Source organism: Drosophila eugracilis, unplaced genomic scaffold, assembly GCF_018153835.1.
Source record: "Drosophila eugracilis isolate 14026-0451.02 unplaced genomic scaffold, ASM1815383v1 contig_2155, whole genome shotgun sequence".
NCBI classification, from domain to species: Eukaryota; Metazoa; Arthropoda; class Insecta; order Diptera; family Drosophilidae; genus Drosophila; species Drosophila eugracilis.
The window spans coordinates 1179224-1194502 of NW_024573039.1; the positions used below are offsets into that span (position 1 = coordinate 1179224).

General features: G+C 42.5%; 1 protein-coding gene and 1 non-coding gene across 5 annotated transcripts; both read right to left on the reverse strand.

Moving 5' to 3' along the window:
* Positions 1-275: 275 nt before the first annotated feature.
* Positions 276-487, reverse strand: LOC121530045. The gene has a single exon (XR_005993747.1). It is a non-coding gene; the product is annotated as a small nucleolar RNA U3 (small nucleolar RNA).
* A 1088-nt stretch (positions 488-1575) lies between these two features.
* LOC108105093 lies at positions 1576-14793 on the reverse strand. 4 transcript variants are annotated; one of them, XM_017211525.2, is made up of 4 exons: positions 14735-14793; positions 11590-12263; positions 4832-5017; positions 1576-1774 (listed from the first exon to the last, which is right to left on the reverse strand). In XM_017211525.2, exons 2-4 carry the CDS (start codon positions 12218-12220, stop codon positions 1587-1589), a joined length of 1005 nt encoding a protein of 334 aa, XP_017067014.1. In that variant the 5' UTR covers positions 12221-12263; positions 14735-14793; the 3' UTR covers positions 1576-1586. The 4 variants fall into 4 exon arrangements, with proteins under 4 accessions (XP_017067014.1, XP_017067016.1, XP_017067015.1 ...); XM_017211526.1 differs by having other exon boundaries at positions 1610-1774; positions 4860-5017; XM_017211527.2 differs by lacking the exon at positions 4832-5017.
* Positions 14794-15279: the final 486 nt, after the last annotated feature.

The window sequence follows — 15279 nt, forward strand, 5'->3', positions numbered from 1 at the left end:
AAGGAGCGAATTGGGTGGCCAACACTATTAACTGCACCACAAGTAAGCTTAGTAAAGTAGTCTTAGTATTATAGTCAAAGATCTAATAGTTCCTTATTCCTATGTCAGCTATTTGATAAGTCATTTGGTTTCGTCCTCTTATGACTTACTAAGCTAAGTTAGCCGGAAATATACCAAACTAGCAACTAACTATAAGCGAGAAAAGGGGATTTCCGATTTAAAAACCACTACTTTTAGTTTTAAAATTTTCAAATTGATTTGCTTAAAAAGAGTGCACCACTCAGAATTCGTTCTATCCGTTCAAACCGAGCGATCATCGAAGCCCAATTCTTCGAATGATGCAGTGCATCACATTGAAAAGAAAGGACATTTCCTCACGCTGCCGAATAAAACGATTCAACTCATCAACGCGGGTGCGTACGGCTTTCAGCTAGTGTGAAAGTATGTGAAGACTGACTACAGAAATGATCCTGTGAAGTATAGTCTTAATTTTTCAACACCCAGCCAAAGTCACTTCATGCGCTAACGGCTAGAATCAGTTGGGAATTACAAGGGCGCGCACACAGCAAACGTTAAGAGCATGTGCGTGCTGATAGCACATTTACATTCACATTCACAGCACACGCCATACACACATAATTTTAGCCACCAAATTGCTTTGTTCGACTTTGGTCGTCAGGGAAGGTGTCGGCCCATCAAGCGGAAGGTGGTGGGTTCAATATTAGGAGAGAAGAATTATTTTTTTTACCTCATTGAATTTAAATAAAATGAAATTTAAAGATAAATAATTTAAATTCCATCTCAAATTCTACTGCCAACCACATAAAACATACTTTTTATCTTCCATTTAAGTTTTTACATTTTAATATTACTTCTGCTTTTTTTTTTTTTTTTTACTATTTCTGTTGGTCTTTAACTTCATTAAATTTGTTTTTTTTTTAGCTTTAATTAATGCTGCAAATAGCTCGTTTGTGTTAGTAATGTGGCTAAGTCGAATTTTCATCTAAACATTTACAAGTTTTTCTATGTGGGCGGGGGGCGTAGACTCTGTCGGAGGTTTGCTAAGTGAATGCTTCTGGAGGAGATGCAGTTGCGGCTGGAGCTTACATCTTTTGTTGGGCCAGTTCGTCGATGGTTCTGGCATTGGTTAGGGTTACCCAGAGCGGTGCCTGGATGCTGGCCAGCGAGTAGCTTTCGGCGGCGTCTAAGGAATGGGATTTGCGGATGGCTGGCGAATGGGTTTCACCACTGCTACTTGTTGGTCCTCCTCGCCGGCGATCTCGTTTGGATTCGCGTTTGGTAAAGGCGGCAGCTGCCTCTCCGCCGCCACCACCACTGCCACTGCTGGCAGCCCGGATCTCCTGGAGACGACTCCTCCGCTTCGCCAGGCCAGCCGGATCGTCTCGTACACTGGCCGTCTTCCGGAGCTGCGGCGGTGGCACTAGCTGCGAGGAGGACTTGACCAGCGGTACCCTACCCGAAACCGTATCCTTAACTCCCGGCTCTTGACCTTCGGATTTGGGTACCGAAACCTGGGACTGGTGCTCGGCGGTGGTCCCCTGCTCCAGTTGCTGTTTGGCTAACTGTTAGCTCGAGGAGAAGGACATCTTATAGGAGGTGGTGTCCATTGGGGACTCGGGGTTAAACATCTCCGTCTGGGTCTGCTCCACGTCACTGCAACGCTCCTCCAGCACAGTGTCCAGCTCCAGGGAAGTGAAGCCCTGGCTTAGGCTTCGTTCAGGACGTAGACTGATAGCTCGCGACGATCGGTAATCTGTGGATGGTTTTGGGTATCGGGAAGAGAAACAATATTTTAGTCACTGTCTTTGCTGTCCTTGAATGAGGGGTGAAGGATGTGCGAGGATGTGAGCGATATCGAGAGGTGGAGACACATTGAAAGTGTGAGGGATGTGCAGGTGTCACGCACCGAAAATGAATTTTTTTGGGGGGGTGAAAAGTGATTTACTTGCACGGCATCAGATGTCAAGAGTTGGAAATATATATCATTGCCAATCTAGCAAAAGCATTTTCTCTCTACCCAAAAATGTAATCTTTCTTTTATTATAGATTTAAAGAAAAGGCACAAAGAAAAATGTGAAAATTCTTGGAATAAAATTCTAATTTCTAGCTCATTGAGCTGTGTTAAAGTTGGAAAATATGGAAAATTGTGAAAGCTACTTCATGCAAATAAAATAAATACAAATATGTAAAGGAAATAAACTAAAACTGCCGCTTTTAGTCATCATTTATGAAACACTCTTTGTGCGGTGAATAGTCAAATGAACTCTTCTTCCTCTCAATGATTAACTCAATTTGAGTTTTAGCCCTGAAAAATGTAGAGCAAATATTAAACAACTCGAAAAAAGTTGTATGTGTGTGTGTGTGTGTAAACAAGAAGGGGAGAGGGAAATTGCCAGGGACAAAAGAAGCAAAAACAGAGGCTTTTGCGGTGATGCGTAATCGTTTTGCGAAAATGTATGCCAAAAAAAGGAGAACGCATGTGCCCATCGCAAAATATGTGTTGTTTTTAGGGGGCCAAGACAGCCAGCACAGAGCCAAAAACAAGTGTAGTTTGCGGTTGTCGGTTTTTGTTTTTTGTTTGTTGGTTTTTTGTTTTTTTCGTTTGCGACCTGCGGTTGTGTCGACCTCGTGTCAACGCCACCTTGATCATCATCATCGTTGCGGAGCTGCACAGTGAATAAAAGTCCCCGAAAGGGCATACATTTCCCATTTTCATACCCAAGCCTGACATTTTGCATTCATCGTTTTTATATACTTAAAGAGGGTATAACAATTTGCCAATTTTCCGAAATTTTATCTGTCATTTAGAGTTTAATTTAAGTTTTTAGGTTGGTTTTTTCCCATAAAATTACTCATACGACACGTTGGAGGTTCTTGAAAGATTTTAAAGGGCATTAACCGAACTTGATAAGTAACTATGCAAATACCTTAACATTAACATTTTCAGTCCAATTTAAAAGGGAAAAACCCTGATGTATGCTGGCATCATTATTTGTATGTATCATTCGTGGGGGGCAAAAATGTCAGTTTAGGCAAACAGAGGGTAGAAAGGGCACTTCCTGAAGGGTATTAGAAAAATGTGACTGCATTTTTCACGTGAATTTTTGATGAAAAGGGTTGACTAAGCTTGGGGGTCTTCTTCTTCTTCTTCTTCTCATTTTTTGTTGTTGTTGTTTTTTTCATATATTTTTTTTTTTCAGAGTGCTTTTTTCTATGCGACCTGAAGTGGCGGATTCACATTCACTCGACGCCCCGCGTTCTGAATATGAAATTTACAGTTATAAAAATGTTTCTGCGTGTTCGTGCGTGCATAAAGCACTGAAATTCTTGCACGACACCGTGGTTTAGTGGGCGTGGTAGCTGCAGGGGGCGCGGATAACGTTGTGTGTGTGTGTGTGTGTGTCTCTGGCAAATCTAAATAAGCGGGCTAGCTACTATACTAGTTCTTTTCGTTTTTCTTTTTTTTTTTCGTTTTTTGTTTTTGTGTTTTGTTATTCCGCACCGTCCACGCCACCGCGCCGGTACCCGCAGCCCGCTTTTGCCCCCATTTGATTTTGTGATATGCAAACAGGGCTGCTAGCGCCCAAAGGTATGCTATGCAAATGCAAATGCAGCCAGGCTACTCTCCTTAGATCTCTCTCTCTCTCTCTGTTTCCCCTTTCTCTCTTTGCGTTTGACACTTGTAAAGCAGCTCACACACACGCCAGCATGTGTGTAGGTGTAGGATGTATTTCTTTCACTCAGCTCACGTTTCTCGTAGTTTGCTTTTAGGGGAAACACTGCTTACCTCCAGAATTTATATAAATTGAATCTTTTTGTTGTCTCGATAAGAACTGCAATATTGTCAGGATGGAGCATGGTATACCAGCCATAACTGTTGAATTAATCGCAGTTACTTTAAGAGGTGAAAAAATCGCGTATACGCAATCGTGCGGGATGTTATTTTTTGTCATTTTAACAGTGGCGGTAACTCTTATTTTTTCATAATTATAAAAGAAAAGCACGGAGAATGGTTACTTTTTTCTACTTTCACTAACAAAAAACACTCAAAGTAAACTATGAAAAGGAAAAATTATGATTTTATGCCCCTTAATCGAGTGCATTTTCTTTCAGTGTGGCTAATGCATCTCGGTGAAATGTGGTATTGATTCTGCACTGGCCACTGGCCACTGACAATGGCAATTCAGTTGCCGCACACAAAGGTACACTTTTTGGACATGCGGGCTCTTAAAAAAACAATGATTATGATATTGATGATGCGACGGGCTTCCTCTCTCTCTGTCTGTGTGTGTGTGTGTGTGTGTTATCCTTTTGTGAATTTTAACTTGCTTTTATGCAGGCGGACAGGCGGGCGGGCGGGCAGGCAGGCAGGCAGGCAGGCAGGAACAATGGCCGACAGGTGTATTAATGACTACGACATGGCACAGATTAAGAGGAAAAGTGAAGGAGAGAAAGCGAGTTGAGTATATCACCGGGCAAGAGTAAAACAAAAAAGAAAAAAAGAAGCTAGGGGTGCAAGTATAGTGAGAGAGTTTCTGTATGCATGTTGAAGTGAGGATAAAGATGAATTCTGAATGCAGGTGAGGTAAGGGGTTGAGATGATTGATGCAGGATGCTGAATGCAGGATGCTGGATGCAGGATGCGATGCATTCGACAGTCTATCGACTATGTTCGTGAAATGCGGACAAGTCATTCGATCTGCGAGTGCCTGCAAGACCAGAGATAAAAACAGGAAACGAGACGAGACGAGACGAGAAAAAGAGCAAAGAAAAGTTCTTCGTACACACATTACACGACATTCAAACTCACTAAGCCTATGTATTGGACTAAATCTGACCAGGCTGACGGCATGGTCCTGCATGTCATAATTCCTCCTTCTGTCCCGCTCCCTGGCCAACTTGGCCCTCCTCCTTAGGCAGCAGATCACGATCAGGGCCAGGATCGGGAAACCAAAGATGCACGAGACGATCGGTATGACGATCGATTCGGGTGAAACTGTAATGGGAAAATATTGTTAGAGGGTTAAACTCCAATCAAAGTTGATTTAGTAAATAAACTCTATCAGAACTTTAAAGTCAATTAGTTCCTTTGTAAATACCATTAAAATGCTCAAGCTTAAGTACTTTCCCTTTTATCTGAACTCAAGTCAGGATGTAGAGCATGACCTTTTTGGGATTCGAGCTTCCATTTTGCTTGTATCAGCGTACCTGACTCTATCTTAGCTTGCCCATCTTTAGGCAAATATTTTGACCCAAAATTTATTGAACATTTCCTGTGGGGTAACTGCCTGCCACCCCCCCTTGGCTTAGTCCACTTAATCGCACTCAACATCGGACAACCGTGCTCATTCTTGACCCCACCTTTTTTTCGCCTGACCCCACAGGCTGTGCCGTACAGTGGGCTGTGTGACCTTGCCCAACCTTATTCTGTGGCCCCATTGTGAACCCAAACCCCCCTCTTCCCAACCGCACAAAAAAGTCCTTGCCAAATGATGCACGAATGTTAATCGCCCGAGTCTCTCTTTGGCCTGTCAACGCCCAACAAAAAGGCGGAGACTGGCAACCGGGGGAACATATTTGCCTAATTGTTGTGGTTTTTGGTCAGCCGCAGAAATGCCATCACCATCGCCATTATCCGAGCCAAGATTATTTATTTATATGTTTATTTTATCACAATAACCGACTGCGGAATGGGTGGTTTTATGGCCAACGCAAACTCATAATTCCGGAGCTCATCTCATCTCCGGTTCATTTGCATGGCCTCAAATTCGGCCGAAAGTAGGCAACATTTATCTGCACGGACGACGGATGGGTGGATGGTTGGTTGGTTGGCTGTGTACTGGAAATTATATAGAAAAGGGAGCTTCACAAGGATAAGAGGACTTTTTAAATAAAGGGGGAGAGGGGGGTGTGTGTGTATGGTAGAACGACGGGTTGTATGCCGAACGACTTTTTTTGGGGGCGCATTCCTTTTAAGCCATTTGCATTTCCCTCCGTTAACGATTCGTTTGCCTGTTTAATTTCGGCTCTCAGTCGTAAACTAAGTCGAGGCAAATCTGCATCTCCCGCCGCTCTGTTCAGTCTCTCTGTCTAATCCCCTCACTGCGTCCCTTTATTCCATTAGGTATAATTAGCAAAAACAAAAACATTTATCCCACAAACATGGCCACAAACATGTTTCACTCTCAAAATCTACTTACACGTATCTTACACGTATCTTAAAGATACTTCAGGGTGTAGCTTCCTAATTTCATATATATTTTGAAAGGTATGTTATATAACTGAACATTACAAGAAGTCTCTTAAGTGCCTTTTACTTTACTTAAAAAAAGTCTTTGAAAGTTTTCTTTAACAAATAATTTCTGAAGAAAACTCTCTTGATAAACCCAAAATATTTGTTTTGAGATTTATTTCTGTCTTGACATTGGACTGGCTTTAGAGGGTTAAGCCGGGGCTTGCAAAGAATAATTTAAACCGAAACACGCGGTGGTTTTCATTTGTCGCTTTGCATATCTACCCAGGATCTGGTTCGACCTGGTGAACTTCTCCTACTACCACTGCTGGCACTGGCAAACCCTATCCCTTGGCCCACCCACCACCACGACCTCATTTACCATCCTCAACCACTCATACATCACAGCCACCTCTCCCCCCCTCACCCTTCCGCTTACGGGGTCCTCCCTCATCCTTGTCAACCTTCCCTGCCAGCGGATGCTCTAATCTAAGTCACAAAAGCCATGGCCCAAATTTTGTTTGTCGAAAAAGTAGCATAAAAGCTACAAATCTCTCTAAGCAGAGAGCCGAATACTGAATGCTCTGAAAAGTTTTTGGCAAATGCATTTTGTGCCTTTTGTTAGAAAGTTAAAGAGAAAGTGGCCCAAAGTTTTGCCAGCTAAATGCTGGCTGTTGATATTCTAAATGAGTACAAAACTTAGTTTTCCAGAAGTTAAATAGCTTTTTAAGCTGGAAAATTGATAAATAAACTTCTTAAGAAGTTAAACTTAAAGATCTATTAGATAGAAATATATGTAGATTTATAGCACATAACAGCAATTTTATATCACTGGAATAACAACGGAATATTATTATTATTATTATACTAATTTATGGCTAACAAATAGGCTAAGCCTCAGCCCATTGCTGTTTATACGCTAGAGTGGCTTTTTATTCCCAATTTTATCGACTCAGAGCACTTCTAAACTTGGATAAATCTCGCCTGCCTGCTCCTGCCTCCTTCTGCCTCCTTCCTAAATGGAACACTTGATGTGTTGGCCTGACATTATTCGATTAAATCCGAGTTCGATCAGGGGCGCCAGTCACAAAATGTTTGCTTCGGCGTTATCAGCACCTCAACTGGGGGTTTACTTGGCTCTCAAGTACTTTGTCCAAATGGTTAGCTTCTTTCGCCTTGGCGAAAAAAAAGAAACTCAGCTTCTTGGTAGCCTGCGCCACTGAATCCAATTAACGCCTTCAAAGTGACAGTTCAAATTTACACAAATTGATGAGGCGCGAGCGCGGAGTGTAGCAGTCTTCAGTCCTTAGTCCTTAGTTCAAGTTTAGTTTGATGCCATGAAGAAGGAATCCTCCTTCTCCTTCTACCAGCCAGGCATGCCAGCCAGGCAGCTGAGTCATCAGGACATCGTTTGATGCCAGAAATATTCAATAAATACAATAAAAATAATGCCTTTTGCCCCACTCAGACAGACGCGCCCTTTGAATCGAAATTAAATGTTTGCATATTTGACGTCGACGCTGGAATGCGCTACAAAGGCAGGCTACAGGCAGCATCCAGCATACAGCATCCAGCGAGCATAAACAAAGCCCATCGAATGCCAGGGCAGAGAGGCAATATTCAAATGTTCGTGGTGTATGTTTACATAGAGAGAAATTTGGATATTTTTATATGGGAAATAATCCCAAAAAGTAGGAAAAATCAGTTACAAGTCTTGAGAGATGAAGTTTCAGTAGAATCAGTTTTCAGATTTACTTTCGAGTTAAAAAAGTTTATCTTTAAAAGCTCAATAAGAGGTTGTAATACGAGGATTGGTGTTCTTAAATTCCCTCTTATTTTTCCCGAATTTTCTTAGTAAACCCCTTTTCCTACCTTTCCTAGATCCTTAAGGATAATCCCCTTCTCCGAGTGTACCAACTCAACAGCACATACAGATACTTGAATGCATATACACGCATATAGTAGCATTAAGTGATTTCTCCAGCCTGGAATATACACATACTATAGCTATATATATATTCCCATCAAAGTCAACTCGAACTTGATTGCGGTTGAACTCGAATTGCCGAGGCGAGTTAAGTAGGAAATGTGGCAGAGGCACGAGTGAAGGGTAGGAGTGCCAAGAACTTTTGGAGTCCGCAGGCATTTGCAGAGAAAGAGAGAGAATAGTTTGCATTTAATAGGAGGGGAGAGGGGCGGTGCACCCTCAGGAAGTTTCACTTTGATTCGATGCCTTCAACCTACACGCCCAAATCAAAGTCAGCAGTCCTGTTGTTGCCGTCCTGCTGTTGACAGGACTTTCGGTGACCAATAAAATGTGGTTTTTACATGGTCTTTTCTTTAAGTCAAACACCAAATACAAAGTCAAATATTTCTGGGCTTGATAAAAGGCCAAAAACGGAGCCGAACATTAACTTGATTAACTCATCAGAGGAATTCATTTTATATCGTAAAAATGTTATATAAAAAGAGAGAGAAAGCAGTGGTTGGGGCAGCGCGGAACAAAGAAGCAGGAAAATCAATTAGAAAAAGTAATATATCAAAAGTGATATTCCTATATATATATATATATATATATTCCTATAAAGAAACCCAAAGTTGTCAACATTTTCCGCCTCGTTTTCCCTGAAATTGATTTGCCTTTTGTGAAAGTTTCACATTCTGCCGATTGACTATTAAAGTAAGCTTATACCAGTAGCACCAGCACATGGCCCATTGTAACTGAAAATTAACGAATATTTAAGTATTGTTCGGTACCGGAAAAAAAAAAAAGAAAACCTCCCACCATCTCCACCCCATCTGACTGAAAAACGAGAGGTTTTTTTCACCAAAAAAAAGAGAAAAAAAAGAAAAGCGAACAGGCAGTCGAGTGTTTCGCTAAGTAGAATGCATTGTTAACTTATCAATGGAGCTGAAGGACATCGCATTCCTGTTACACCATTTTATCGGATGAATTTACGCACTTTTTCTTCACCCAAATTGTAATGGCCAAGTTCTTTTTTTTCCATCTGCGTTTCTTTTTTTTATATATTTCTTTATTTTTTATATTTTTCCTTCATTTTTGTTGTTGTTTCTGTCGACTTGGCATGGACGAAAAGTTGTATCTTGTGTCGAACTGACAAGGTGGCGGCAACTCGAGAGCCACGCCCACAGGCCATTGAGGGCGCTGACATTGACGTTCTCCTCTTACCACCCCCATCATCTCCTCGCCCCCCCCCCACAACATTCCTCGCCTGTCGATAATGCCGCAGATATACGACTGATTGTAGTGGGGATTGGGGAAATGAGATGGTTTCTGGGCCTACGGGACTGGGACTGAGACTGGGAATGGGAATGAGAATGGTAGAGGCAGCCATCATCCCTGGGATGAGCTTGGGGCTCGCCTCTGATAAGGCGGGCAGGAAAGTCGACAATGTTGTCGACAAATTTCTTCGCTGGCACAGAAGCCCAGAGCCCTGCGAGTGTGATGAAGAAGCAGTTCGCTTAATAAAGACATCAGCCCATCAGGCCAGACACGAGAAAAAATTAAGATTAATTTGAGAAGGAAATTAGGAAGTCATTTAAAAGGAAAAACAAACTCCCCTTTAAATATTATACCCCAAAAAAAAAAATGCATATTATTAGATATGGCTCTTAGTCCCTTAGCCTTTCTTAAACATAAATAGATTTCGCCTTTAACTTTCTCCCCAATCCACTTTCTAAATTAAACCATTTAAAGGCTGGCACAAAGTTTAGCCCACGACCTGAGGAAATTTACTCAAAAACAAATTAAAAAACTTTGTAGATTCCAGGACACCGACGGATTTGGCAGCCGTTTGCCGGGAAATCGTTAGGAGAGATCTTTCTGGGGACTCGGAATTGAATATTATTTGTTTTCCGTGCAGCCTTTAAGACTCTAATTTGTGAGTGGCTCGAGGCGCTACGACACTGGCGCCAGCTGCCGAGGCCCACGACCTTTCTTCCATGTTTCTTGCTTTTATTTTTTTTTTTTTTTTCAACACTCACCCACCACCCAGTTTTCCACCTACTCAACTGATGGCGGCGACACTTGCCTCGAACAATCAACAGCTAAATTCGAGTGCGACTCTTTGCAATTACTGCGACTTAGACTTGTCTAATTGCTGAATGGGGAGAGGGGAGAAGGAGAAGCTCTTCTCGAAGGAAACTTTTTGGATTGGCCCAAGCCAAGCCAAGCCAAGCCAAGCCAGGCCAGGCCAAGGCAGGCCGAAAGCCAAGCAAACTTTGCCGTGCCACCGAAACTATAAAAAATAAGTTGACGCGGCAGCCGGAGCAATCGGAGTCAATGCGGATAATGAGGACTCGGTTGTCAGCTCATGCAAATTAACGCCGGCAACGGGGCGACTAATTGGGATGAGGCTGGGGATGAGAGATGGGTATTGAGATGGAGATACACCCATTTTAGGCCATGGATCCATGGGCTGGCACGCGACCCCGATGGGTGACTGACTGCACTGATTTGATTACCAACACTGACTGGGGATCGAGAACTCCGGCCTAAGGACAGAGTCAGAGGCAGAGTCAGAGCAAATGTCTCTAATTAACTTAAGGCTGTTAGGGGAGCCTTTTCATTAAGGGGATGCAACTTGAGGGAGGGGTGGTAATTGATTATTGCCCCCCGAAAACGGTGACAAATTCAACCTGAGCCTGGGCTAAGCTCTCTGACTGATTAAAAATGACTTAGAAGGTGGCAGTTAAGTACGTTTAGAGGGTTGATAAGAAGGGGAGAGCGGGAGCTTAGTAGGTAAACGGACTTACTAAGAGACTTCTTAAGTTTATTTAATGCTAAAATAATAAGTATTAGCTATGCCTTTTCTTATAGATTAAACATTCATTAAATTTAGAACATTCCCTCAGTGACACTTTCATTACGTTTAAAGGGAATTTAAGGCCTTGCCCCATGGGGCATGTTCATGCATATTTAATCCCTCAGCTGCGTCTCAACAGGAAGTTATTTTGATTTCACATACTCATAAATGCATGAAATTGCATTGCAAATTCGCAGTAATAACTTCCTTAAGTACATGATTCCCAACAATAAAACACTCAGTCGCTTGCAAAACGAAAGAAAATCAAGAAAATTGTTTAAAAATGTAAATGAAAAAAAGAAAAAACTTTTTGGTTACAGAATTTCCTTCATTATTAATGGCCCCAAGTTGCCATTACCAGCAGCTAATGTCTTTTTTACAACTTTTTGGCCAAAATATTTTATCACTTTCGCAAATTAATTTGCTGGAAAATTGCTTAAAAATTTAAATAATTTGCTGGAAAAGTAAAAAAAAAAAAAGGAAAATTTAAGCAATATTTTCAGAACTCACCCGTTGGGTAGACAACGATGGTCGTTGGGCGATTCTTAGTCCCAGTGGCGGCAATGAAGGTGGCCACCGTCTGAGCCTGGAACGTGGCCATGGTACTGGTGGGTATTGGAAGCGGTAGCGGTAGCGTGCTCATCACTGCACTGGCCGCCGTTGTTGAGGATTCGATGAAACCGCTTAAATTGCCCGCCGGCAGATATACATCCGAGCTCGAATTCCCCGCCAGCGGTGGTATGCCAGTGGCATTGGATGGGTATGGGAACGTGGCTGCTGTTGTTGGCTGTTCGAGCAGACCGGGTAGAATATCCGTTGACGCTGTTGTTGGACTATGGGTCGGATGATCGATATCGATAGCCTGGCCGTTGGCTATATCCGCTGCGTCGAGTGCCTGTAGCAGCAGGGCGGAAACAGGCAGGTTAGTCACGTGCTGGGCAGGATTGGCCCGGGCCACTTTGGCCAGAGTGCGACTGAGCAGGCCCCTCAGCCTCCCCGTTGTTTCGTTATTAATGGTCTCGACGGCTCCGCCCTTTTGGCCTTTTCCGGCTGTATTCCTGACTCCTACTCCTCCTCCTCCTCCTCTTGCGGTCATATTGTTTAATAATTTCGCAGCATAATCGTAAATTTCAATCAGCATTAGGTGGTAGTCGTCGTCTAGCACTCTCCTGGATTTCCCCTGGCTGTAAATGCAAGAGAAGTGTTGCTAAATGTTTGTCCTCAGTCGCGGATTCCGGTCACAGGACACAGGACAACGGACTCCGGACTTTGCTAATTGCTTTAATGAATCACTTTGCCAAACAGACTATGTGTGTGTGTGTGTTGTGTGTGCAAAGAGGGGGGGGTGGAGTGGTATAAGGCAGAAGTTTCGAGCGTCAAAAGTTTGACCAACCACGATTGATTGCGATCAGGGGTTTCCACAGCTGGCTAAGTGCTCTCCCCCCAGTGGTTAAGTCCCAGGGATTTGCCAGGCATTAGAGTTAAATAAACCGCATTTCTTGCTTAATTGAAATTCTAGCTTCTAGTATTTGTCCAAGGGAATCCTTGAAAAGGATGCTATATCCTAGAATATTAATCAAAATTTCATCTTGAAAATCACCTTTTGCCTGGACTCTGGAATATTTTCAATATTATTCCCCATGTAAAGGCATTTCCACTCTCGCATACTTTCTCTACACATACCCGAATGTTGCTCTCTGGAAACTTGATAGTTGAAATTCCATAAATTCGGCACCGTAAATCCCGACGAGAAATTTAGAACTTTTACATATTTACAAACTGCTCCTGTCATCGGTGATTACTCAGGATTTGTTAGCATACACACAGTGCGAGAGAGAGAGAGCACCGTGTGTCGGAACATGGACATGGCTTTTAGGGGCTCCCCGATATGATGTAAGCAACTTATTCGGTGAGTTGGATGAGGAATGGGTATTGCCCACTTGAAAACCCTAAAACCCGACTCCCAAATGACCAGCTCTTGACCTCACTCTCTCTCTCCTCGAATCCTTATACCCATACTTCACCAATCTGAATCCCAATCCCAGTCCCAGTCCCCCAGTCCCCCACTTGTTGGCCACGCAAGAGCGCAAACATTGAATCGTCCAAGCCCCCGGCCTCGAACCACCACGGGGGCCATCAAGTGAGCAATCCGGAGGAGCTTCAGCTCCAATGGCACTTGAAACCGAAACTGTCGAGGGAGCGGGGTTATGGATGGCTCATACAGATGGGGGTATAGATGAGTATATATATAGGATGGAGGGAAATAGCGGATGTGAATGCGAATGCGGATCTGGCGGGGGGTACACTTTGGCGACAACAGGCAATAAAAATATGTTAACTATTGCATGGGGCTTCGTGGACTAGCTTCATTACGACAAATCGAATTGAATCGAAGGAAGCTTCCAGTCTACCATTCTACTACTTCCCATTCTCTCGATGTCCATGCCCAAGCCATGCCCCCTTGGTCACCAGAGACCACAATTAAATGGGCAAGCACGATTCCTCATGCAGAGAGAGAACAACTTGATGTTGCTGGGGCAAGGATAAGGATTTCGATTTGGATTTTAAGGGTTTTGGGATTAAAGAAGTGGTTAGAGTTCTGTTCTATTTGGTTAATCTTTTAACTTTGTAATATTAGTTGGGTTAGTTAAGTCGGATTAAGGGGGATTTAATATTTATATTTTCTTTTTAAGAACTTTAAGATGTTGAAGCTTTGTCCTTTGGAAAACTATATGCCATCATGAAGTAGGATAAACTTAATCTTAGTTTAAGAAATCAACATTCTTAATAAAACTTTTTGATTGTTTTTCGGGTTTTAGAAAGCAAAACACTCTTAGATTAGCAACACTTTCAAAACCATTTCTCTAAGAACTTAACTTTCATTCCAAATCTTTCTTTTTCTAGTTATTTTCTTAATATTTTAAAGCTAATATTTAAGTTTAATATCCACTGATTAAAGAGACCTTAAACCTTGTTTGGGCCACATAAATAATGAACTAACCAAAAAGCCCTTGCTGACAAAAATCTGTGTTCCACGCAATTGCCCACATTACTCGGATATCACTTTTTGTTTTCATGGGAATTCAGTTACACACTTATATACAGATAATGGATATATATATATATATATATATAAAAGCCATTATTTTTTTTAAGTGTTCCCTGGGGAGAATGCACAGAGCGCAGTCAAAAACTATAGCAGGGCGGTGAAGGATAGTATAAGATAGATAGGTATATGGCTGGGATGGTGTTGTATGGATGGATGGGTTTCCTGGGGTTCGGATTCCATTGGATTCTATTGAGACTGGCGCGATGGGATGCTAAAAGAGCGCGCGCCTCCTTCGCGGCTCCATGTGTCGATGATGCCCATTCAAATGTGAAGCATACTTTGTCACTTTTGTTTCGGAGTGTTTTTTTTTTTGGGAGGCGAAACAAGGATAGATGATACACAGCAAAAGAAAGAGACACAGAAAAGAAATATTATATGTAGAAACGCGCGTCGCGCCAATGAACCGTTAGCAAAGGGATCGCGGAAATAACCGTAATAATAACAATAACGGAATAAACAATTTACGTCGTTTGTCCGTCACTCGTTCGTTCATCCGTTCGTTCGTTGGTTGTTTGGTTGCTTTCGTCCGTTTTTATTCGTTCGTACTTTTTAACCGCTTGTCCTTTTGTTGACCGTTCGTCCTGCGTGCTGCACTCGCGTCGGCAGTCCGCCTGCCTTTGTGACGCGCGCGTTGCCAGCAGCGGGCTTTTATAGACAGCCGGTTAGTCCAAGGGAAGTTCCCAAAGATTTCCCCAAAAATTTCCCTTTGAAGAGAAAAAGCACCCAGCCAAACAAACAAACAGGCAATGGAAAAATGGCAAATGGCAAATGGCAAATGGCACTCTCTGCTCTCTTCGCCCGCTGGAAATTCAAAAGGAATTTCGTTATTTATTGTTCAAGACGAAAGACAAACACAAGTCAATGCTTTTGTTCAGGTCGTCGACAATACGGGCAGGTTCTTTAATTAATTCGGATTGTCGGCTCACGAATTTAAAATGACTTTGACCCAATTTAATTTATAAATATAATATATAACATACAAATAAAGGGGAGGGGGGTAAGAAAATAACCTTTAACGGTTTGTAATCTGTGAGGAAAAAAGGTGCCGAAAAGTATACTACAATATCATCAGGTGGAATTACTAACTAACA